Genomic DNA, 26,872 nt, shown 5'->3' with positions numbered 1-26,872 from the left:
CCAAATTGAAGCCCACAAAGTCAGGAATCCATTGCAAAAAGAATCAGCCAAAAATGAGATCTACAGAAAAATTTATGGCTGAAATATTGGACAAAGGTCAGAATAGCGAAAATATGAAATATGAAGATAACAATTATTCATGAAAAATCCAATTTAATGCAAGAAATGCAAAAACATGCTAAATGAAATAAATAAAGAAGGGAAGATATTTTGGAAGATGCAATAAGCCTATAAATGTGAGTACAAAATATGAATCACCAGTTAGATCTCTTAGATAGAAAGCTATTTTCTATGCTATAGCTGCTGTTAATTAATTTAAAATGTTGAGATTTGGCTAAAATATCATAAATTATTTTAGCTGAGCAGTTGAGAATACGATTTTGTCTGTGCTGGATCATACTGAGATATATGTCTTGCTTTATTATAAAGCCGAGTTACACGTTTAGGTGGGTAGACGTGTAATGACAAAGCATATTAAGCTATGTTGTACTGTGCTGTCTGGATCCAGATATCGGGATGGGTCGCTCCCTGATGAACGAAATATTTTCTCATTTGCAAAAAGATTTGTCGTCAACCTTCATCAAAATATGCAGAAAATTTTATGTAGTCTAGGATGCAAGCCTAGGTTGTCTCCCATGAATCATTGGACGACCAAATATCAAACATGTAGTGTGCAATGTATTTGGAAAGCAAGTAAAAAAAAAGGGGGGGAGTTTGTGATTTCAAGTTCAATCAACTTAACCAGAAAATTAAATTGCAAAGTTCAATCGATAAAATGTAGTAACCCCTAGTTCATTCATATAAACTTTATCCCTATTCCTCTCAAGATTTAATACTCTTCCTCTCCTCCCAGAATTAGGTTGATTTAACAATCGAAAATCAACCTTATGTTTTCATATGAATTAAGCAATCCAATGAACTCTAATCTCTCATTCCTTGATTAAGCAATCTTGGAATAAACAAGAATTAAGCAATTCAAATTTAGAATTTCCTTAAAATGAATTAGGGTTCATTACACAATGCTCCCCTCATTCAACCATTAATTCAATTCAAGAGTTTAGGAGGAAGAAATTCATGGAAGAAAAAAATTTGCATTAACATTCAAAAACCCAAGAATTTAAGAACCCATATGAACTCACTAGACATTACAAGAAAGTTAACCCTCCATGAGGATAGGTCTCACAATTACAAAATGAAAGTAAAGAGAAATCAATAACATCAATACAAAAATCAAAGAGAGGTAAGGAGAAAATGGAAATCAAACTGTAGGTTGGACCCTTGGCTGTCACCCAAGGCCACCCTAGGCTCTGCAAGTGTCCCCCAAAAATGGAAAAAGAAGCTAAAAGTGTGTAAAAAGCTCCCTACCCTAATTTCTCAAATTCTATTTATAGTGCAGAAATTTTTGCCCAAAGTAACTACTATGGTTTCATAGTGATAACGCGCAACGCTCCATAGTAGTCACTCTGGCTCCATAGTGGTTACACGCAAGTCCTGTGATTTGGGCCTCTCTGGAGTTATCACTTTGGCTTCATAGTGATAACGCGCAGCGCTCCATAGTAGTCACTCTCGCTCTATAGTGTTTACGCGCAAGTCCTGTGCTTTTAGCCTTTCTGGAGTTGTCACTTTGGTATCAGAGTGATAACTTTGGCTGCTCCAGAGTGTCTACTATGGTTCTATAGCAGCTACGCGCAAGTCTTGTCCTTTTTGGTCTCTCTGGAGTTGTCACTATGGGTTCATAGTGATCACTTTGGTCTGCCCTTCTGGATTTAGCTTGCTGTAGTGTTCATTATGGGATCCAAAGTGATCACTTTCATGTCAAACTTTCTCAATTTCTAAAAATCCATGGAAAAAGTCTAGAAATTCCTGCACAATTATTCAAATGATCAAAATTGCAAACTATATCTATGTAAATGAATGTAAATTAACCAAAAATTAAGAAACCTATGATATTTGACCAAAATGATGTTTTTATGTTATTTACACTTCCTAAGTTTACTTTTTCTATCAAGAAACATCAATATGACAAGTAAAAATCCAATAAAATGTAGATTCATCACAACTTCAAACTTAAACTTTTGCTTGTCCTCAAGCAAATCAAAATTCAAGAAAGTTACTTGCAAGAGGGGTGGATTTATCCAAAAATTTTCTTTCAAAATTTTCATTCGAAGATCATACCCTAATTGACACTTCCAATGTTTCCAAAATCATGGATTCATTCAACAAAGAAATCATGCCTAAATCAATTATTTTTAAGCAAAGTCCCATTAAACTGAAACAAAAATCCAGCAAAGTTTCATGCAATCCACACAGTGCAAAGAAATTATCAAGCTCACAAGATGGTGTTTCACTCTTCACTTATCAATATTTCAGGCTAAGTGTTTTTCCTCAATTCATGCATTTTGCCTCACCCTACCATATGCTTACCCATATTCTCAATCTCCTTTGCCTAGATACAATGAACCACCTATCATGAGGACTTTGTTGGTCACAAATGGATTAATTTAGGTTCAATTTTGATCAAGGAGGGTCAAAAGCTCAAGTGAGTTTTTAAGAGGAGGAATTCCTTTGAGTGAGTGAGTACAACAACTAAGAGTGGAATGCATTAAATTATGCAGCAAGTGAGATTCAAGCACTCTTACACCATACTTTTCATTTACTTTGCCTTATGTGGAGAATCCTTTTTTCTATCAAAATGACTTGCTGTATTTTTCTTTTTTCTTTTTCATTCATTTATCATCAATTTTTTATGAACTTTGACAATCATTCTCTTCTTCAATTTCAAACATTTTTTTACATGTATTATTAACATGTATGATGTTCACCAACCCAAACTTAAGATTTTGCTTGTCCTTAAGCAACTACAGTGATAATCAGCACCCCAAACTTAGTTTCTTGCATTCACTCTTGATGCAACTCAAAAGAAATTCTTTTCTTGAGGTAAGAAAAATAGTTTTGCAGACTAAGTTTGGCAAAAATCATAGTTTGGAACAAGGTAATTAGGTGCAAGGGTGTTCTAGGGTGGGTGGGTGTGCACAAGGACGGCCTCAATCATCTAGATGAGAAATTGCAAAATGCATATTCAATCAAGAAACAGGGCAAGTTCTAGAGGATAGATGCAATGATATATGTTATAGTGCACACAGAAAAGAAATTAAAGACTCAATTCTCTGCTATGGTAAAAGTTATAATTACTTAGCAACATGTGAGTACAGTTCACCTTACAAGAAAATATGTTTAGTATGGTAGGAATGGTAAATATGTACAAAATAGAGAGTGATTGTGAGTTGAATGAGAAGTGCAATCAGAATATAAAATTGGAATTACAAAATTGGACTAAATTAAAAACAAAAGCACAAAGGAAAAATATATTTTTGTATTTTTTGACTATTACTGTGCAAGGAATTTAGACTGAGCAGTCATGAAATAAAGGCAAAGAGATCACTCCCCTTTTATGGATGATGGCTCACAATTCAGGAATCAAATTGATGCTCCTCTTGATGGGACTGAGGGTACACTCTGCAAAGAGATGCACAATGGATTCAGCACAAAAAGGAAGTCTTGAGACTGGACAGATATTTATATATAAAAGAGAACGAAAGCGTCAAGTAACTATTCAAAGATAAAGTAGTAAAGTAAAAGTAAAGCAAGAAAAGAAAAGTGATAAAGTGTAATAACTATGGAAATGGTGGGTAATATGTACAAGGAAATGAAATAAAAATAACTAAAATGTAAATGACATAAAAGAAACTAAAACTAAATCAAGTCTTCATTTGAGTTGGAGGAAGAAAAACTATCAGCTGCATCTTCTCCTTCTTCCTCTTCCTCTTCCAAAGAGCTGGAGCTATTATCGTTCTTAGCTTCATGAGGTGGTGGTGCAATTGCAGTAATGGTGAATGGAGGAAGGTGCTCCAACAGTCCTGCCTCTATTAGTCCTTAGAGTAGACTTGGAAGTGTTTACCATGATGCTGCATGGAGAAAAGAAAACAATGAGTGGATCATGCAATTGGTAAGTAGGTAGCAAGGATATTTAGCATATATACAGGGAAATTTCAGGAAAAAAAACAATGCTGCAGAATATGTGAGTGCAGATGCAGCAAAATGCAGCTGACAGCCAGTCAAAATCATGCCCAATGTCATAGTGAAAGTGCAAGCTAGAATGGTTACTATGAAGAAGTGCAATGTCAAAGTAAATACTATGCACAGTGATAATGATTACTTTAATGGTGCAGGCATGACATATTTAATGTAGCAATATAGACACAAAAAACTTCAAGAATGTAAGTTACCTGTTAGATTATGTGCCGATGATATCAGGCATGTGTGACAACAATTATGCAGTATTTTAGTAATAAAAGTTCATGGCAGAGTAATTACTATGGAAAAATGCACTACTAAAGTGAGTACTATGGAAAAGGATAGTAACCACTATGGAATCTAAGCATGTCAAGGCACTTATGCAGCAACATAATTCAAGCCTCAGTGCAATTATGCAGAGAAATACAACTACCAGCAGAAGGGTGTGCAAAGTAATCACTATGCATGTGAAAGTAATCACTCCAAAGAAGTGAATGAAGTCGGTGAGGTGCGCGTAATCACTATTGTAAGCAATAGTGATCACTCTGGTGCACGTAGTTACTATGGTAACCGATAGTAACTACTATGGTTTTTTTTTTAATTTTTAATTTTTTTTTTACCCTTAGGGTTGTTGCACATGTTCACTATGGTAAGTGAAAGTAAACATGTGCATCCTATTTAGCTCAAAAATCTTGAAAGTCTATCAGCTATGAAAGTGTTCACTACAAAGAATAGAAATCCATACCTTAGTTGAGAGTGGTTACTGTGACCATTGAAAGTGATCACTTCAGAGAACAAAGATGTATACCTGGACTGAGAGTAACTACTTTTGCTTGGGAAAGTGATTACCTTCATGATAAACTCTCATTTTTCTCCCTAAAGTGACTACCTTAAGTTCTGAAAGTGTTTACTCCTGCTGCACATGATCCTTTCTTAATTTTATGCAGAAATTGGATCCAAAATTTGTGTTCTCCCTCTGCAAAATTCAGAATTATGCAAAAACACATGTCAAATATCAAAGTAAAATGCAGATCAGAATGTTTATGCAGTAGAATTGATGAGATATCCAAAACTCAAATGCAAGACCATTGCTAAATGCATAAAATAAATTGAAAACTTCTAAGAAAACTGTGAGTTGCCTCTCAAACAATGCTCTTTTAACGTCACTAGCTTGACACCTTATGATCTTTAATTCTAGGAGATACTTTTGATAGTAGCAATTTTGGTTATATCCCTAGATATTTCTCTTTTTGCTTATAAATCTGCAACACTTTATTTAATTGAGAACTTGGAAGAAATAATTACGGAGGGATTTCTAGCTGCTCAATGAACTCATTGAGCTTTTCTTCACGCTTTTCATTGCCTTGATGTCCAAAATATTATTTACTCTTGCTATACTTTGGCTGTTGTACTCTTGGATATATAGTGATGTAATATTCATACTTCAAGAGCTCAGGCAAAGGCTTCAATTTCGATTTGCTTCCTCAGAATCTGCAATAGCTGCATGAAAATCACCATACACATATGTATCAATTTCAGTACAAAAGCTACATTTTGCATAATCAGTACAACCATCACAAATAAAAGAATCAGGATATTTGGCTAAGTTAGGATAATTAATACAATCTAAAAATTCAGAAAACTCAACCAAATTATCATCAACTAAATCATTCAACAAATCATTATGGCAAATTGAATGAAATGAATGAGGAGCAAGTTGCTCAAAATTTTCTGCTGCATTAGCAGAAGTAGCACAAGGAGTAGGAGCATAATCTGCACTTGCTGGGCTACTATATTTGTTGCAATTACTTGCTAGAGCAGTAGCATTAAGATCTTTATCAGTTGGTTGTTGCTCTTGCGAGTCTTGAATGGTCTTTTCTAATCTTAAGGTGTTGGCACGAATATCCTCTAGATTGACAGGTGGTTGTGCAGATAGATTACCAGAACCTTGAGATTGTAAATGGTTTAAAGCAGAAGCCAACTGTCCAATCTGATTTTCCAAGTTTTGAATGGTTGCTTCCGTTCTCTGTTGGAAATTTAGATCATTAACTACTATTTCCCTTATCAATTCTTCCAAGGAAGGCTCACTCTTGCAAGGTGCAGCAGTTTGTGGTGGAGGTTGATGTTGTTGCTGCTGTGTAAAATTCCCCCATTTCAAGTTCGGGTGACTCATCCAACCTGCAGGTTCATACAATGTAGGACAAGAACCAGTGGGGTGTTTATGTGAAACATATATCTCACATAACCTTGCAGCCCTCTGTGACAATGCTAATTGCTTGATCAAAGAAGCTAAATCATCTAACTCGTCCTCTAGTTTTCTATGATAAGCAACATGAGTATTTTCTATCTCATAAACTCCACTATTTAAGGGCACTAGATTGCTTCTAGTGTTGAACTGTTGATTATTAGAAGCCATGTTCTCAATTAATTGCCTTGCTACAATAGGAGTTTTATCTACCAAGGCTCCTCCTCTGGCTGCATCAATCATCTGTCTATCAATGGATATAAGACCTTTATAGAAGTATTGGATAAGAAGTTGCTCATTAATTTGATGATGTGGACAACTAGCACAAAGCCTCTTGAATCTCTCCCAATACTCATACAAACTCTCTTTGTCCATTTGTCTTATACCACAAATTTCTTTTCTGATTAAAGTCACTCTAGATGCAGGGAAATTTTTTTCCAGAAACATTCTTCCTATACCATCCCAGCTAGTGACTGATCCAGGGGGTAAATAGTAGAACCAATCCTTGGCTATGTCTTGCAATGAGAATGGGAATGCTTTCAACTTTATATGATCCTCAGGAATTCCAACTGGTCCCATGGTGGTACAAACAATGTGGAATTCTTTGAGGTGTTTAAATGGATCCTCACCTACAAGACCATGAAACTTGGGTAACAAATGAATCAATCCAGACTTAAGCACACAAGGTGTATCTAAATTAGGATATTGGATGCATAATGTCTGAAAATATACATCAGGTGAAGCAAGTTCTCTTAAAGTTTTCTCAGCCATAATATCTAAATCAAAATGAAAAGAATCTAGCTAAAAAGCTGCAAAATTATGCAAAAATAATATGCAGCAAAGTGATGCAGAAAAAAGAAATGCAAAAAATATTGCAGCAAAAAATTATGCAGAATTTGATGAAATTGTGAAGAAAAATATATGCAAAAATAGTATGCAAAAATTTAAAATAGACTAGAAACAGAACAAGTATAGAACATATGTAGGATTATGCAGAATGGAGAATATGAAAACAGAAAAATTATGCAGAAACAGAATGCAAGTGCAAAATTGCAAAAGTGCAGAAAATGATGCAGAATTATGCAGCAGAAAACTGAATAAAAAAAATAGAGCAGAAAATAAATGCAGAAAAATGTAGAATACAACAAGCAAAGTGCAGAAAATTAAAGACAAAAATGAAATGCAGAATTGCAAAATTTAAAGGAAAAAAATGCAGAAGTTTATGCAGCAAAAATGCAAGAATTATGTAAAATTGTGTATCAAAAGTCTGCAGAAAAATGTAGCGAAACAGAATGCAAGGTGCAGAAAATGAATGTAAAATGCAAAAAAATTGAAATAGAACAAATGAAGCACAAATGCAGAACAAGTGCAGGGAATATGCAAAGTATGTACCTGGACAAAATTCTACAGAATTCTACAACAGAAAACTAGAAACAAAGCAGAAAATAAATGCACATGTATGTAGAATGCAATAGGCAAAGTGCAGAATATTCATAACAAAAACAAAATGCAGAATTGAGTGGGACGCTACACAATTAAAATAATTCGAATCTATCTACCATGCAAAAATTAAAAAGAAAGTTACATATTAACATGAAGAAAGTTAAAAACAAAACACCACACATTTAATATCTAATAAAGCACCAATGATTCCCCGGCAACGGCTCCAATTTGATGAACGAAATATTTTCTCATTTGCAAAAAGATTTGTCGTCAACCTTCATCAAAATATGCAGAAAAATTTATGTAGTCTAGGATGCAAGCCTAGGTTATCTCCCATGAATCATTGGACGAGTGACTAAATATCAAACATGTAGTGTGTAATGTATTTGGAAAGCAAGTAAAAAAAAAGGGGGGGAGTTTGTGATTTCAAGTTCAATCAACTTAAGCAGAAAATTAAATTACAAAGTTCAATCGATAAAATGTAGTAACCCCTAGTTCATTCATATAAACTCTATCCCTATTCCTCTCAAGATTTAATACTCTTCCTCTCCTCCCAGAATTAGGTTGATTTAACAATCAAAAATCAACCTTATGTTTTCATATGAATTAAGCAATCCAATGAACTCCAATCTCTCATTCCTTGATTACGAAATCTTGGAATTAAACAAGAATTAAGCTATTCAAATTTAGAATTTCCTTAAAACGAATTAGGGTTCATTACACAATGCTCCCCTCATTCAACCATTAATTCAATTCAAGAGTTTGGGAGGAAGAAATTCATGGAAGAAAAAGATTTGCATTAACATTCAAAAACCCAAGAATTCAAGAACCCATATGAACTCACTAGAGATTACAAGAAAACTAACCCTCCATGAGGATGGGTCTCACAATTACAAAATGAAAGTAAAGAAAAATCAATAACATCAATACAAAAATCAAAGAGAGGTAAGGAGAAAATGGAAATCAAACTGTAGGTTGGACCCTTGGCTGTCACCCAAGGCCACCCTAGGCTCTGCAAGTGTCCCCCAAAAATGGAAAAAGAAGCTAAAAGTGTGTAAAAAGCTCCCTACCCTAATTTCTCAAATTCTATTTATAGTGCAGAAATTTTCTCCCAAAGTAACTACTATGGTTTCATAGTGATAACGCGCAACGCTCCATAGTAGTCACTCTGGCTCCATAGTGGTTACACACAAGTCCTGTGATTTGGGCCTCTCTGGGGTTATCACTTTGGCTTCATAGTGATAACGCGCAGCGCTCCATAGTAGTCACTCTCGCTCCATAGTGTTTACGCGTAAGTCCTGTGCTTGTAGCCTTTCTGGAGTTATCACTTTGGTATCAGAGTGATAACTTTGGCTGCTCCAGAGTGTCTACTATGGTTCTATAGTAGCTACGCGCAAGTCTTGTGCTTTTTGGTCTCTCTGGAGTTATCACTATGGGTTCATAGTGATCACTTTGGTCTGCCCTTCTGGATTTAGCTTGCTGTAGTGTTCACTATGGGATCCAAAGTGATCACTTTCATCTCAAACTTTCTCAATTGCTAAAAATCCATGGAAAAAATCTAGAAATTCCTGTACAATTGTTCTAATGATCAAAATTGCAAACTATATCTATGTAAATCAATGTAAATTAACCAAAAATTAAGAAACCTGTGATATTTGACCAAAATGATGTTTTTATGTTATTTACACTTCCTAAGTTTACTTTTTCTATTAACAAACATCAATATGACAAGTAAAAATCCAATAAAATGTGGATTCATCACTCCTAAAGATTACTTATCCTCTGAAACCAGTTGGAACCATTTTCTTGTTGTGCATTAGATGGTATGAGAATGCATGGGGTTGTTGCTGTGAGTAATCTTTTGTTATATATATGATTTTTCTTTTGTAAGCTCACGCTTGCATTTCTGTCTATGTTTTTGTGTGCGTGTGTATTGCGATGATCGTATGGTGGTACATGAGCAGATGTAACAAGGGTTGCACCTACTTCACTGACCGAGGGGCCAGTGGAGACATGTTAGAAAACTGGAGTCGAGTAATTTTGTATTAAAGTTCATTTCCTTATATTTTGAGACCTCATATAAAGGGAGTTATGTAGTTTAATTTTTGTGTCTTTTGAGTATTTTGAACTCAATGTAATATTATGTTGTTCTGTTGGATATTGTTACAAGTAACTCTGTTTATTTTGAATGAAAAGTGAATTTTATACTTATATTCTCCATTATTTATCTATCATAAATAAGTGTTGTAGAAATAATGTTCTCGGTTCCTTATAAAAAGGGATCGTGACATTTTAGTGGTATCAGAGCATGGTCTAGGTAAACCTACGGGGTGAGGCTGTTAGGTGTCAGTTGTGTATATTAGGCATGTGAGTGTTAGTTGTGAATCAAATATCATAATTTCTAATCATCAGGTTGTGAGGGAACGAGCTGATTTGGCGCATGTAATGTGTAAAGAAATAAGAATATGCATATAGGCATATGAAGGTTGAGTGGGCTCCATTTGTGAACTTGAGCCCTTAAAGGGTGGGAACATGCATGATGATATGCTGAGAGTAAATTGGTATATAAGTATATGCGCTCTAAGGAGCTTAGCCATGGTTTCAGCTCCAACCTTGAGTTTAATAATTGAATCCAATGACTAAAAGTAAACCCTTGTGAAAAATTTGTTTTCTTCCTTTTTGAAAATAAATGAGTAGTGTAACTATAGTCAGGTAATGGTTGGAACTCAAGGAAAGAGATGAAACTAGTGAGCTTGGAACACTTAGAGAAAGTGCATTGAGGCATGGATATAAGTACTTACCAATTCTTTGTATATATATATATGATTCTGAATAGTTGATAAAATCATGTGAAATCTTAAAATTGGCCAGCGCCTATCGTACATGATTAAGGAAGTGAAACTCCAAAAATGTGCATGACTATTTAGAAGGAAAATGTATGTGAATTCCCACTCCCCTGTGAAGAAAGTCACGAGGTTATTTTATATTGTTGTTGGTAAAAGATAGGGAGGACCTCGATGTCTAGGGGATTTAATGGAGTTGGGTGACTTACCAAAGGCCCTATCAGTGTCCTAGGCCCCGAAAACGAGCTGGGAGTCTCCACGCAATGCTCCTTTATACAGACTTTCTCTTGAGGCTTATCTTGTTGGTCGAGCTAGATCAGTCGGTGGAGGTTCGAGTGCTCACCATACATGCGAAATGTAGGCTAGTTACTGAAACTACTAACAACTTTTGAACAATAGGATTGTTATGGATCCAGAGTCGCATAAGCTTAAAAATGAGAATTTTCAAAACCAAGAGTTATCATTTGTATTAATCATGCATCATGTAATTAGACTTGCATTTTTTTAGATTATAAACGTTACAATTGTATTAACATGATGTATGCTCATACTACTTTGTTTTGTTTCTTTTTGGAAATATATTTACTTGGAAATATATCTTACTCCTTCTTTTCTTTGTTGAAATATCTTATGGCGTTGGACATTTTCTTTTAGTATTCACAGATCTTGTGGATGGCCTCTCTCCGTCTTATTCTCCACATTGAGCTCAATTTGAGGAGGATCCTTCAGATACCAAGGAGATAGAGGAAAACCCTTCCAAGGAGTCCTGATCGATGTTTAGTTGTTTCTTTTGTTATCCGCTGCTAGGGGACTCCACTTGTTATACGGTGGAGAGTTCGATACTTTCTATTGTATTTTGGTAACTTGGGTGTAATGTACATTGCTTTGCTACTCTAATGGTCGTGGATTGTGTTTTAAGATTCTTGGATAATTTGTGGTTACTTTGAATAATTATGGAATTATTTATATGACCAGGTTTATGTTATCAGTTATCTTCTGATTTTTATTTGGATGGAATTAAATGGGCAGGAAATTGGTTCTTCAATGCATGTAGGTAATGAGTGTGAACTCTGTGGGTTCGTCCCCCAAGAGAGTTCTAGTTGAAGTGATAAATCACATGTTGTATCTCATATTATTAGTAATTGGCTCATGAGCAAGTGAAAAAAATTGAAGTCCACTTGTATAGTTATGTCAATACATAGTATGACTATATTATTCAAGTGGTACTTACTAATATTATAATTTTCTAAACTATGAGTAAACGTAGAAAACAAAATCTCATGAGTAATTATTAGTAATAAAAGTATGACATGAATCTTTATAAACTGTTGCCTATCAGGTTCATGAAGAATCAAGATCCATGTTGTGACTGAGTGTCACTTTAAAATATATCAAAAGCAAGTCTCTCAATACTAAAAAATGATAGTGGTATCCATAAATCAGGTTCAATAATCCTATGCATTCATGGTTAAAAAAGAATCTCATTTGGTCCAAGATTCTTAATAGCAATCTGTATACATTACACGTCAATTTATCTAAAAGTAATAGGATTGTCGAGTCTCGGTCTTTGTCGCCATTACAAGTGGTATCAGAACAATTCGTTCTGACCACGTACTTAGGAGTATATTAGGAGGTGCAATGATCAAGTAGAATAGATTTTGTTCCTCTATGTGCTAAGTGTAGTTGTGTGAAATTATGTGTTTATGATGAACTCAATTATTAGATTGTTTGTTTGTGATGGATTTCAGGATAAGTCATGGCAGGAAGGTCTAGTCCAGCAATGGCAACTATCCTTAACAGGTTGGCTGATGTTCTAGAACGTCGTCATGGCACTCAAGATGAAAATGAGCACCAAGTATTGGATAGGTTTCTAAAGAGAAATCCTTCTCAATTCAAGGGAGGTTATGATCCAGATGGAGCGCAAGCTTGGATTCAAGAGCTTGAAAGGATTTTTGGTGCTTTGTTGTGCACTGAGGCACAAAAGGTAACATATGTTGTGTACTTGATGATTGATGAAGTTGAAAACTGGTGGAAGCACGCAAGGATGACATTTGAAAATGAAGGCAGGGATATTGTCTAGAATGCCTGATAAATGTAGATTTTACTAGATTTTTATGTAGTTTTCTAGGTTGTTTTTAATAGAAAATGTAATTTGGAAAGTGAAAACTGCACAAAAATATATAAATGTTCAATAAAGTAAATTGTTGTCTTTAGTAATTCAAATCATGTAAATTTGATAGAATTTTGACGTAATTTTTTTAGTTTTGCAGGAAACTCTGAGCTGAGATCATAAGGTTGAAGGATCAAGAGAGAAAGTAGAAGAAAGTAGCAAAATTGGAATCAAGGAACAAAGTTTGGTGAAGCAAGAGCTGAGCATGATCACTTTTCCTTGCAAAAGTGATTGTTCCAGAGCCTAATATTAAACGTTGACCTGTGCGTTATAACTTTTTCTCACAAAAGTGACAACGCTAATGAAGAAGAGATCTTACATTATCACTATTACTGATGATAATGATTGTTCCAGAGAAGCCTCTAGCAAAGCAAGCTGCACGTGATCACTTTTGTTTACAAAAGTGATCATTCCAGAGAAGTCTCTAGCAAAGCAAGCTACGCGTGATCACTATTGCTGACAAAAGTAATCGTTCCAAAGAGCCCTTTAACAAAGCAAGTTGCGCGTGACTCTTATTGTTCACGAAAGTGAACACACGCAGACCACGAACCTCTGCATTGCTACTGTTATGAAAAATAATGATCATGCCAAAAAGGCAAGAAATTCTATAAATAAGAGATTAGCCCAGAAACTTGGGATCTTTTTCTCATTTTTCATTTTCACACCTTAGGAGAGTTAGAGAGGGAGATTGGGGGCGACTTCCAAGCTTTGGACCTTGAGGAATTAAGCTGGGGATTGGATTTATGAAGAAATTTTGTAGCTCTTCTTCTTTTACTCTTTCTCTCTCTTTTTCTTCTATGAACATGTTCTGATTTCTTTTTGTTATGGATTGATCGCGTGACTCCTATTGCTCACGAAAGTGAATACACGCAGACCACGAACCTCTGCGTTGCTACTCTTATGAAGGGAATCAGAATGAGCGGATAGCCCAATTGAAGGCAGCCCAATTCAAGAATTTTGGCCCAACAAGGAATCCCAAGAAGTCGTACTTTAAGGGAAAACTGTATCATCCAAGACCCCAAGGATCTACCTCTAACATCCATCAATCTTAAAATTTCCAAAGATTTGGCTCGAACCCTATTTGCTCTAAATATGGAGGTCCACATCTTGCTAATCAATGCTTGTATGACCGAAATGTGTTTCAGGTGCAAGGAACCAGGACACTTGAGCATAGATTGCCCTAGAAAAGGTCAGAATGTTGGAGCTGTATGCAACAGGAACCAAGAAGGAACACCAATGAAGAAAGGAATCAAAGTCAACCCCTTGATGGTAACAACGGACGAGTTTTCACCATCAGTGGTTCTGAAATTGCTCAAGCTGATGATCTCATTCAAGGAAAGTGTTTCATAAGTGGAAAATCATTTAATGTATTGTATGATTTAGGTGCAACACATTCGTTTATTTCCAATGATTGTGTAAAATAACTTGATTTACCTATTTTTGGAGTGATCAATGCTCCTGCTGTGTTTATGGATTATATGAATAGAATTTTTCATCCATTTTTGGATAAGTTTGTGATAATTTTCATTGATGACATATTAGTGTATTCTCAAAGCCTTGAGGAACATAGCAAACACTTGAGAATAGTTTTGCAAACCTTAAAAGAAACAGAGTTGTATGCTAAGCTTTCAAAATGTGATTTTTGGATGGAGAAGATTAACTTTCTAGGTCACGTCATATCAGGAAGAGGAATTTTTGTTGATCCAAGTAAAGTTGAAGCAGTAGTGAATTGGGAACCACCCAAGACAATGATAGAGATTAGAAGCTTTTTAGGCTTAACTGAATACTATAGGAGATTTATTGAGAATTTTTCAAGGATAGCAACACCTTGACTAGACTGACTAGGAAGGACTAACCTTTTGCTTGGACATCTAAGTGTGAAGAAAGTTTTCAAGAGCTTAAGGAGAAGTTAACCTCAGCCCCAGTGTTAGTGTTGCCCGATCCAACCAAGAACTTTGAAGTATTCTGTGATGCTTCAAAGCAAGGACTAGGATGCATGCTGATGTAAAACAGAAGAGTTGTGGCTTACGCTTCAAGGCAGTTGCGAGATGAAGAGAACTACCCTACTCATAACTTAGAGCTGGTAGCAATGGTTTTTCCCCTAAAGATTTGGAGGCACTATCTATATGGAGCTAGATTCGAAGTGTTCAACGATCACAAAAGTTTGAAGTATCTTTTCAATCAAAAGGAGCTTAACATGAGGCAAAGACGATGGATGGAGTTTCTTAAAGATTATGAGTTTGAACAGCACTATCACCCAGGAAAAGCCAATGTGGTAGTTGATGCACAAAGTAAGGAATCCTTACATGTCGCTACACTAATGATTAAGGAGTTGGAGCTGATCGAGGAGTTCAGAGATTTGAGCTTGACAATGAAGTGAAGCCTAACAGCATCAAATTAGGAATATTGAAGATCACCAATGAATTTATGGATCAAGTCAAAGAAGCTCAACAACAAGACCAAGATCTCCAAGAGATTAAAGAGAAAGTGACTCAAAGTAATGAAATTGATTTCAAGAAGAGAATTGATGGAATATTGAGATTTAGAGATAGGATTTGCATTCTTAAGGATGTAGATCTTAAGACTCTAATTTTGAAGGGTATGTTTTGGTGGCCTGGAATGAAGAAGGATATAGCTAAGTATGTTGCTTCGTGCTTGAGTTGTCAGAAGATCAAATCAAAAAATCAAAGACCTTTTGGAGAACTACAACCTTTGAGTATTCCTGAGTGGAAATAGAATAGCATTACAATGGATTTTGTGATAGGATTACCCAAGATGCCTACTGAGCATAATGCTATTTAGGTAATAGTGGATAGATTGACGAAATCTGCTCATTTCTTACCTATAAGCATTAAGAGTTCTTTGGAGAAGTTGACCCAGTTGTATGTGAAAGAAGTGGTGAGACTTCATGGTGTGCCTAGCACTATCATTTCTGATAGAGACCCTAGGTTCACATCGAAGTTTTGAGAAAGTATGTGTTGGGAACGCAACTTAGACTCAGTTCCACGTATCATCTACAGACTGATGGACAATCTGAGAGAACGATAAGAACTTTGGAAGATATGCTTAGAGCTTGTGTTTTGGAAGATAAAGGAGCATGGGATAAGTTTTTGCCATTGGTTGAATTTACTTACAACAACAGTTATCATTCAAGCATTGGGATGACACTTTTTGAGGCCATTGTGTTGGTTTGAGATTGGCAAGAATCTACTTGTGGGACCAGAAATGATGCAACAAATGATAGATCAAATCAAGGCAATCCAGGAATAGTTGAAAGTTTTTCAAGATCGACAAAGAAGCTATGCAAACAAAAGGAGAAAATCACTTGAATTTCAAGCTAGAGATTATGTTTTCTTGAAAGTTACTACATTAACTGGGATTGGTAGAGCCATTCAATCATGAAAGCTTACTCCGTGATTTATTAACCCATACCAAATTTTGAAAAGACTTGGCCCAGTTGCTTACCAAATAGCTTTATCGCCTTTTCTTTCGAGACTTCACAATGTTTTTCATGTATCACAACTCAGAAAGTATGTTCATGATTCTTCACGCATCACTGAACTTGATACAATACAATTGAATGAGAACCTTACTTATGAATCACCACCTATGAGCTTGTTAGATAGGAAAGTTAAGAAGCTGAGAGGAAAAGAGATACCCCTAGTGAAAGTAAGTTGGAATTCGTATACGAATGAAGATGTCATATGGGAACTCAAGAAGACTATGCGGGAAGCATATCCCCAACTGTTTACTTGACTGAGGTAAAATTTTGAGGACGAAATTTCTTTTTAGAAGGGGAGAATTGTAACATCCTAATTTTTACTCCCTTCATGTTCATGTGTGCTAGTACGAATATGATTTAATCTTTTTCAAAGGAAATTCAATGCATTTTGTAAAATTTTACGATGTTGATTAAATAATTTTTGAGATAAAAGTGCTTATTTTTATTTTGTTAAAATAATTCCTTTATACATGTTTGATTTATTTTTGAAAGATGAGATTTTCTAATACTTTGAATTATTTACAATCTCTTAATTATAATTGATTCACAAATTTTTAACACATCAACAAAGTTGGTCTAGTGGTGGATAGGCTAGTCTTACCCATTTGGAGGACCTAAGTTCAAAACCTACTAAGATAAATTTTATTTTTTCAGATTTTTAGTGTAAAAAGTCCATAATGCCCTTGCATGCATAATACATGTGGCAATGAGATTTCATTACACGGTTCTCTCTTCCTCCCTCACCTTGGGACATCTCTCCCTTATGTGAAACTCTCACTCACTCACGGTTTTGCTCTCATCTTCCCCCCATCTTTTCTCTCACTTTTCACAACCACCATCCTCCAGAGCCAAAAACCTTGAGCAATCCCCCTCCATGCTTTGGGTAAGGTTTTCCCACTTTTCCTTGTACAAAACTTGAAACTGCAACCTCCATTGTGCCAAGGAAAATCATTTTTCGCCCTTGCATGTTGAAAGGAGTGTGTTGATTGCTCTCTAAACATCCAAGCAAGGTAAAAACACTCTTTCATCTTTTTTCTCAATGTTTTCATCAATCAAAGCAAGGAGATGAAGCTTTTGCACCTCCTCCATGAAAAAACATGGAGCTTTCTGCGTCCAGCCACTGTGTGAGTCAATTTTGACCATCTGAACATATTTTGTTTGGCCTAACCTTTGCATATTTAGATTTTGCAGTGAAAAATGTCAAATGCAAGTGGTTTCACTCAAAACGGACATCAAAATCACAAGTTATAGTGAAAATGGTGAGATCACTCCTTGTTCAGCGTTTTCAGTGTTTCAGCAGCAAAGGAGACTATTTTTCTCATTTCTGTGATCTCCAAAACCTGACATGCAACACCCTTATGTATTCCTAGCAGAATTATCTTTCCAATGGTGTATCTTGAGCTCAAATCCGATATCGTTTGCCCCCTTAATCGCCTAGAATACGTGAGGACCTTTATTTTTATGTTTTTTGCAGAAAAAGTATAAAGAAACAATTTTGACGCCCTCTGTACAGAGTTGTTTCAACCAAAAAAATTGATTTTCATAAACTACATGAAAATAGCTTTTCAACGCATATTTTTATGTTAATTTTGGACTTCGTTTGAATTCCTTACAAAATGAATTACAAAAGTGGTGCAAAGCTAGAAAATCTTCGTTTGATTTTTCTGCACTTTCCTCTACTTCAAAACTGGATTTTTAAATGTTGATTTTGACCCTTAGGATCTTAGCTTTCTAAAAAAATTTGCGGATTGTGATTTGGACTTCATTTGAATCTGTTACACTTAATTTTACAAACATTGCGCAAATCTGAAGTTTTCCAGTTTTCTGCAATAAGTGCATGGCTGTTTCTGAATTTTTGAAAAATACTAGCTCTTGGCCATTTTGTCTCAAAGGATTATGATAAACTCCTCTCTAAACTAGAAATGCAATGAACTAAGAAACTACAAATTCTGACACCGGGAAGTACAAGAAAAAGAACCTGCAGACTACCTCACTCACCAAGGTAAGGGGGAGTAGGTATTTCAAGTAAATAATAAGAAAGGAAATAAATCAAAGAGGGTTGTCCCATTAACCCTGAGGTCTAGAACATATGTATTAGGAGACATGTGGTGTTTGAATTATATGTTGACATTTTTTAATATTTACTTGACACTTTCGATGTTTTAAAATATAATTATGAGTATATTTTGATTTTCATGAATCTCGATATTTGGTTGAGAATTATTTTACACTTGATGTTTGAGTAAATATTATTTTGTAAAAATTGTGAATTATTTTAAGTGAACTATTTACTCAAAACTTGTCGAAAACCAAAGATCAATTAAACAAAATGCTTTATTGAAATGTCCAATATGAGTGATATGCCTAGTGTATTTGAACAGGATATCTTATGTGTTCTGCTCTTTGAAAACATATGGTTTGGCGCATGTGTTGTGTAAAGAACTAAGAATATGCATATAGGCATATGCAGGTTGAGTGGCACATTTGTGAACTTGAGCCCTTTAAGGGTGAGAACATGCGTGATGATATGCTGAGAGTAAATTGGTATGTAAGTATATGCGCTCTAAGCAGTTTGGCCATGGTTTTAGCTTCGACCTTGAGTTCAATAATTGAATCTAATGGAAACTTTGTTTTCTTCCTTTTTGAAAATAAATGAGTAATGTAACTATAGTCGGGTAATGGTTGGAACTCAAGGAAAGAGATGAAACTAGTGAGCTTGAAACACTTAGAGAAAGTGCATTGAGGCACAGATATAAGTACTTGCCAACTCTCTCTCTCTCTCTCTCTCTCTCTCTCTATATATATATATATATATATATATATATATGGTTCTGAATAGTTGATGAAATCATGTGAAATCTTAAACTTGGCCAACGCCTATCGTGCATGATTAAAGGAGTGAAACTCCAAAAGTGTGTATGACTATTCAAAAGGCAAATGTGTGTGAAATCTCACTCCCCTGTGAAGAAAGTCACGAGGTTATTTTATAACTGCTGTTGGTGAAAGATAGGGAGGACCTTGACGTCTAGGAGATTTAATAGAGTTGGGTGACTTACCAATATCCCTATGTGTGTCCTAGGCCCCAGAACTCTAGCTGGGAGTCTCCACGCGATGCTCCTTTATCCTGACTTTCTCCTGAGGCTTATCTTGTTGGTCGAGTTAGATCAGTTGGTGGAGGTTCGAGTCCCCACCATACAGGCGAAATGTAGGCTGGCTAGTAAAACTCCCAACAACTTCCGAATAATAGGATTGTTATGGATCCAAAGTCGCATAAGCATAAAAATGAGAAGTTGTCAAACCAAGAGTTATCATTTGCATTAATCATGCATCATGTAATTAGACTTGTATTTTTTTAGATTATAAAAGTTACAATTGTATTAATGTGATGTATGCTCGTACTTACTTTGTTTTGTTTCTTTTTTGAAAGATATTTACTTGGAAATATATCTCACTCCTTCTTTTCATTGTTGAAATATGTTGTGGTGTTGGACATTTTCTTTTAGTATTCACAGATCTTGTGGATGGCCTCTCTCTGTATTATTCTCCACGTTGAGCTCAATTTGAGGAGGATCCTTCAGATACCAAAGAGATAGAGGAGAACCCTTGTAAGGAGTCCTAATCGATGTTTAGTTGTTTCTTTTGTTATCCGCTGCTAGGGGACTCCACTTGTTATACGGTGGAGAGTTCGATACTTTATATTGTATTTTGGTAACTTGGGTGTAATGTACTTTGCTTTGGTACTTTAATGGTCGTGGATTGTGTTTTAAGATTCTTGGATAATTTGCGGTTACTTTGAATAATTATGGAATTATTTATATGACCAGGTTTATGTTATCAATTATCTTCTGATTTTTATTTGGATGGAATTAAATGGGCAGGAAATTGGTTCTTCAATGCATGCAGGTAATGAGTGTGAACTCCGTGGGTTCGTCCCCCAAGAGAGTTCTAGTTGAAGTGATAAATCACATGTTGTATCTCATATTATTAGTAATTGGCTCATGAGCAAGTGAAAAAAATTGAAGTCCACTTGTATAGTTATGTCAATACATAGTATGACTTATTATTCAAGTGGTACTTAACTAATATTATAATTTTCTAAACTATGAGTAAACGAAGAAAATAAAATTTCATGAGTAATTATTAGTAATAAGAGTATGACATAAATCTTTATAAACCGTTGCCTATCAAGTGCATGAATAAACAAATTAAACAAAATAATAAAAAATAAATCTTTATAAACCGTTGCTATATTTTTAGTACTACTTTTATAGTTACTACCGTAAAAGATAATTACAAATTAAACAAAATAATAAAAAAAAATATTATTTAATATTATTAATATATTTTTACTGTAATTTTATGAATAAATTATTTTTCTTAATTTCTGAACTGACATTTTTGAATAATAATTAAGAAGAGAAAAATATATTCGTATATTTAAGAAGTTAAAATACTTTTCTCTCTTTAATTTATAAAATATAGCTTTTTTTCTTTATTAGAACACTCTACTTAGAATTTAAAAGTACATAATGTTTTTGTTAAAAAGTATAACATTTATGAATATAATATTGTTTTAATTTTATTTATTTATTAATTCTTAATTAGTAATTTTTAAGAAATAATTAATATGTTTAGAAACAATCTAAAACTTGAAGTTAATAAAATTAATATATAATAAACCTGGGCATCTAATTGCACAGTGAACGATACCTGGTACAATAATGCATTGCAACTGACTAATCTCCTACGAGAAACATATCATACATCAAATCACTACTTTCTCCATCTCACGTCATATGAAGCAAACTAATTAAAAAAAAAAAGGAAAAAAAATTGCAAGATTTTTTCAAAGAATTTTGAAAATGTGAAGAAGGGAAGGAAGGATGAGAAATCTCTGTCTTTGCAGGCCACAGGTATGTCTCAGAAGTAAAGGCACTAGAGTAGGAGTCAAGAATTTTATGACCCATTACACCTTGCTTTGAGACAAACGCTGCAACTAAAATAGTTATGATTTGAGTCTTACCTATGGTTATGATTACGAGTGCCATTTCCATTTCAGCCAAAACTTTAACCCCTATCACTGCTTTTACAAATTCAATTTACGTAAACGAAAAACACAACATAAAGTGGAAAAAGCTTTTTACTTATTTCAATTAAGATTCCATATCCCGTTCCCTAATTGTGCTCCTTCTACGTGTTTTGCTGCAATGCTATATGGTCCACTCTAACATTCAGTCAGTCAGCAGAAACATAAATTACCCCATTTATGATTAGCAGACACTTTTCCCCAATTTACGATGTTTTCTTTATTTTTTCCTTGTCTTATCAATAAGTCTCTGAAAGGCACTTCATAAAAGTTTATTAAGATATATAAAATTTAATTTACTTAAGAATTTGTGTCAGTATTACCTCCGTTTTCTTAGTGGGAGGGTACACCTTGCCATCGACTATGTATAGGATATATAGCATACCAGGAGGAAAAAAAAAATGATAAAACTAAATCTAATTCGATATATAATTATAAATAAATAATTAAAAATATATTGTTAGACTAATTTCAATCTTAACATTACCTATATATTAGTTTATTATTTTTACCTCTCCTGAGCTTGATACATGCTCCCTGCACCTGTGTGTGAAAAATATTAAATGAGATAAATGTCTGAGATAACCAAATATTTTATCATATAATTTTATGTGAGTAAATAAGGTTACGTGGTAACTGTTTCTAATCAAATGAAGTGGTCACTCATTTAAATATTAAAAAATAACTATTTTATTTTTTAATTATTTGTTCCAAAACTTCTTATCCCCGTCGGGGCCTTTTCTTTCTTTCTTTTTTCTTTTCTTTCTTTTTTTTCTTGCTCTTTCTAACCATCTATTTCTTGCTTCTTTAGAAGAGGATGTGAATTGAAAAAGTATTATGTTAATTTTGTCTGAAAAGCTATTGAATTTTAGTGAGTATTTTGATATTGATGGTCGTGAGATATTCATTTTTAAAAGTAAAGGAATTAAAAACAACAGTAATCAACAAAGAAATTAATATCAATTAGAATAATTAACCTACTCCAAAATACTATAATTATTTTTTTCGATACATGCATTATTTATAAAATATTATTCACACTATTTATAAATAAGTAATCAGTAAAAAATGTTTCTTAAATTTTATCTTAGATAATCTATGTTATAAGATGGATGAATGGGTTAGTCATATTATTTATTGAAAGTGAAATATTAAACTTAATTTTAAAATTTTGCTCAACATTTTATAACTCATTGAGAGGCCCTAGAAATTTACACACAGCTTTGGGTCTAGATTAAAAATTACTTGAAGATGATCTTTTAAAAGAGCTATTGAAAAATGCTATATAACTTGGTCTTTTAATTTTAACTATTTATGATTAAATTTAGTGGTTAAAATTTATCCCTCACTTTTATATTAAAAACTCTTCGTATTTCACATCTGCTATAAACCAAGAGAAAAAGATATAAATATAAAAATAAATATATGATACTTTTATATTGACTATCTCATGCAAAATTAAATGATGAAAATTTACTCTTTACTCACTCTAAAAATATGTCTATATTTTTCTACGAAAAATGAGAAACAAATCTTTATCTTATAATCATTCTCTAATAATTAAAAATATATATCATTTCACACATACGCCACAAACATTAGGCTAAATGGAATTTTTGAATGTAAAATCAAGGTAAACTCAACGGATCTTAACTTTATCTACTTGTTAGAGTGGTATCAATCATGTACTGAAGAAGAACTGTTCAATGGGCTTAGTATATATAGAGTTTTCGGCGTTGGTTTACATTTTAAAAAAATTACAGAATACTAATAAATAGTTTTAAGAAAATAATTAAAAAAAGTTTTTATGTTACACTGGTTCATAGAATTTAATATAATCAACATCATAATTTTTAAAAGAAATATTTATTAATTATTTAATTAGGATTCTTAAAAAATGAAAATGACCTTAATATTTGGTGTGGAATGTGTCGGTGGGCCATGAACTAAGTATCCTTATCGAGAAATTGTATTGCCCATATGCGACGGGCATAATCAAATATTGCTTGAAAACAAAGGACCAAAAATCTTTCTTATGCATGAAAATCACATTTCATCAACCAACTTGGACATTGCTCTTACTGGCTATCCATCTCTTTTTAAAAACCCCATATTTTCATGAAACCCATTCCCAACCCACTTTATCTACATCATAACAGTAAAACTTTATCTCTCTTCTTCTCCACAATGTCTAAAACGAATGTAAGAAGACATATTCTTGAGAAGAGCACAAGTGTCAAAGATACACAGAAAATATTGAACCACAGCTTTTTCACCAAAAACCTCAAGAAAGTGTACCCTATTGGCCTTCAGAAAAGCACTTCATCTTTATCTTTATCGTCAGTGTCCTTGTCTTTGTCACAAAACTCAAATGACTCTTCTCCGGCTGATTCTTTGACTCCTCTGGATGAAAAGATTTCACTCGCACTGCGTTTGCTTTCCCCGCGTGAAAGACGAGAACCTACCTTAGCTACTAAACCTTCTCTACAGCAACACCAACAATCAGTCACCACCGAACCTGGAGAATTGAAACGATGCAACTGGATCACAAAGAACAGTGGTATGATCAGTTTCTGTTCCAGCAGCTTTCATTTATTATTTTGCAGAATTTATATATAGTTATTGTTTATTAAAAGTTACAGAATTTAATTTACTTTAATAATAATATATTAATACGGTTAAATGCTATAATTTTTAATAACAAGTATTACTTATTTATTTTTTATCTTATACGATTTTTCTGGTTATAAAAATTGTTATGAAGATATTGCATTAGTTTATTTTCCATTTACACAATGATTTTTGCTATCAACAAAGTGTGACGTAGTTGATAGTTGATAAATAATTAAGAGAAGTTCGGTACCCGTGTATATAGAAAAACTACCTTAATAAAAGATATGGAGTATAACTGGGTAATTCTACACCTAAAAAGAAATAAGAAAAATGACAAAAATCATAGTCAAAGTTTAGCATACATACATTTTCTAGTGGAAACTAGAACCAAGTTCTGGTCGGTAGTGTCTATTTATGGCTAATATTAACTCCAAATATTTGTTATTCATTTTACCTTAGTGCCATTACTGTTCAGCCATTTAGTTTGTGGATTGGTTTGTAAATGTAGTTTATATGGCATAACTATTAATCTTCTTTTTCCCTTGAAAACAAGTCTTTCTACCGAAAGCTTCTATTTCTGTGACAAAGATTCGACAACTTCAATAGACAGAGCATGTTGTTTTCAGTTCAAAATAAATACCTTATAGCTCGAATGTAAAATCATGCCTATTAATTGGGTTAGATTGTGCTGCTTAACTCAATTGCTCTTACAAGTGATGATTAAATCGCATTCCAACCATATCCCAAGATTTTATTTTACTGGAGTGGTTGAACTGTAAAACATCAATACGTAGCCCGTATAATAATGTTCCAATATTTGATATTTGATTGGCACTTGTTAGAATTAATTATCATGCTATCGACAATAAAATATAAAAATTATGGCAAAAATCGTACCAGACGTCATATTTTGCCACTCTAAACAGTTTTAGATTATTTTCCTCCACATTTTATAGGTTCTACCTACTTCCAGCACTTAATGTATCATTTGACTTTATTAGTATTTGTACTTGGAAAAACACTGATTCCCTTGCAAACTGTTGCATAATACCTGGTCACCTTTTCAAAATGGTCCATACATAGGATTGTATACATACGTCGTATAGTATGTGGAAAGTATACAAATCCGTACATAACTGATTTAGGTGTCTTGTGCAGATATGGCGTACATAGAATTTCATGACGAGTGCTGGGGAGTTCCAGCTTATGATGACAAGTAAGTTCTAACTAGAAAAGAGTACTCCCTCCATTTCTAAAATATATGATTTCTCGTTTATTTCAAAGTATTTATTATTTTTTAGAAAAAAATAAAGAAAATATTCGTTATTCATTTTATATAATATTTTTATGTACTGATATATCCTTGATAAATGTTTGATATTTTTCACAAATATGTTTTAACTCCTTACTAAGGATATTTTAGTTAAATATACTCACTTCATTGTAAATATTTTAGTTACCTTATTTGAAATATAACTTGACCTGGAGGGAATAAAATTGTAATACCATCTAACATCATTCAACAGCAAATTGTTTGAGCTGCTTGCAATGTCTGGACTGCTTATGGACTACAATTGGACAGAAATTCTTAAAAGAAAGGAATCTCTTAGGTAACATTGTGTATGGAAAATTCTAATTCTATGCATGTTGTTTTGTTGGTAATTAAATTAATACAGGTATATGATACAATGTTTGACGCAGAGAAGTATTTGCTGGATTTGATGCTAATACTGTTGCCAAAATGGAGGAAAAGGAAATCATGGAGATAGCTTCAAACAAAGCACTTTCTTTAGCTGATAGCAGAGTTATGTGCATAGTAGACAACGCCAAATGCATAATGAAGGCAAGTTCACAATCCATATCTGTGCAAATTTTTGCTACTTCACCTCGCTAGCTAACTTGGTTGCCGCTTGTTCTCTTTATCTACAGATTGTAAAAGAATTTGGATCATTCAGTAGCTATATATGGGGTTATGTAAATCATAAACCAATAATAAACAGATACAGATACCCAAGAAATGTGCAATTGAGGAGTCCAAAAGCAGAGGCTCTTAGCAAGGACTTGGTAAAGCGAGGATTTCGGTTCGTTGGTCCAGTGATAGTGCACTCTTTTATGCAGGCCGCAGGATTGACCATTGATCATCTTGTGGATTGTTATAGGCATAGTGAGTGTGTAAGCTTGGCAGAAAGACCTTGGAGGCATATTTGACATGCTCTGATTCACTAGTGGAACAGAATTTTCACTTGGGTAAAACTGAAGTACATTTTAACAGATAATTTTGTACTATTTTTTAATTAAAATTATGTTTTACCTCAATAATATGTAATAATATTAAATACTGACATCTTATTGAGGTACAATTTTAATTTTAATAGAAAAATAGTACTAAAAACACTTACACACTGCCCTTAAGTTTTATACTATATAAGCACGGTTACTCACTCAGTTTTTCCATGCATGTCAACCAAATATGGACATGAATGTTGTTTAGTTTCCTTGTTTCTTCGTCTTTTGTTTTTTATTTTTGATTTTCGGTTCTTTTTTCTTCCTATTCATTTCATCCCCTGCTATAATTGTCGAGTCCTGTCTTGCGTTTGTCAATGAATGATAGAAAGAAAAAGTGTGCGTTACAATTACAATGTTCCAAGAGTCAAGCCTTTTGTTGAAGAATTCTACTTGTTTGGTATGGTAAGTACGTACAAATAATAGTGACAAGGTGTTCAAAGACATTTGTTTAATACTACTTATTATACGGTAACTGATGTTCAAAGTCCTGTTTTTGAATATATTATTCGGGGATTATTATTGAACCATCTTATTTTCAATTCATTTATTCGAAGTGATTTGTAAAACATTTATTATTATTAATTAGATATAAGGAATTTTCAAATAAACC

At 33.8% G+C, this 26,872-nt stretch overlaps 2 protein-coding genes across 2 annotated transcripts; one reads left to right on the top strand and one right to left on the bottom strand.

Annotated features, from left to right (window-relative positions):
- Positions 1-5,539: 5,539 nt before the first annotated feature.
- On the bottom strand, positions 5,540-7,090 carry LOC113859498. The gene is made up of 2 exons (XM_027492256.1): positions 5,751-7,090; positions 5,540-5,621 (listed from the first exon to the last, which is right to left on the bottom strand). Exons 1-2 carry the CDS (start codon positions 7,088-7,090, stop codon positions 5,540-5,542), a joined length of 1,422 nt encoding a protein of 473 aa, XP_027348057.1.
- A 16,427-nt stretch (positions 7,091-23,517) lies between these two features.
- LOC113858016 (DNA-3-methyladenine glycosylase-like) lies at positions 23,518-26,537 on the top strand. The gene is made up of 5 exons (XM_027490414.1): positions 23,518-23,923; positions 25,135-25,192; positions 25,503-25,586; positions 25,678-25,819; positions 25,906-26,537. Exons 1-5 carry the CDS (start codon positions 23,551-23,553, stop codon positions 26,182-26,184), a joined length of 936 nt encoding a protein of 311 aa, XP_027346215.1. The 5' UTR covers positions 23,518-23,550; the 3' UTR covers positions 26,185-26,537.
- Positions 26,538-26,872: the final 335 nt, after the last annotated feature.

The sequence above is a fragment of the Abrus precatorius genome, unplaced genomic scaffold, assembly GCF_003935025.1.
Source record: "Abrus precatorius isolate BTA unplaced genomic scaffold, Abrus_2018 Scaffold2, whole genome shotgun sequence".
Lineage (NCBI taxonomy): Eukaryota > Viridiplantae > Streptophyta > Magnoliopsida > Fabales > Fabaceae > Abrus > Abrus precatorius.
Note: the sequence above shows the minus strand (reverse complement) of the source record. Positions and strands in the feature narration are given on the sequence as shown.

What these genes read in the sequence shown, in the direction of transcription:
- LOC113859498 (XM_027492256.1), bottom strand. Translation starts at nt 7,090, where the DNA reads ATGGCTGAGAAAACTTTAAGAGAACTTGCTTCACCTGATGTATATTTT. An exon ending in TCAATTTGCCATAATGATTT is followed by an intron (nt 5,622 to 5,750) that starts GTTGAATGATTT and finishes TGCAAAATGTAG; the next exon opens with CTTTTGTACTGAAATTGATA.
- LOC113858016 (XM_027490414.1), top strand. Translation starts at nt 23,551, where the DNA reads ATGTCTAAAACGAATGTAAGAAGACATATTCTTGAGAAGAGCACAAGT. An exon ending in GTTCCAGCTTATGATGACAA is followed by an intron (nt 25,193 to 25,502) that starts GTAAGTTCTAAC and finishes ATCATTCAACAG; the next exon opens with CAAATTGTTTGAGCTGCTTG. An exon ending in AAAAGAAAGGAATCTCTTAG is followed by an intron (nt 25,587 to 25,677) that starts GTAACATTGTGT and finishes TGTTTGACGCAG; the next exon opens with AGAAGTATTTGCTGGATTTG.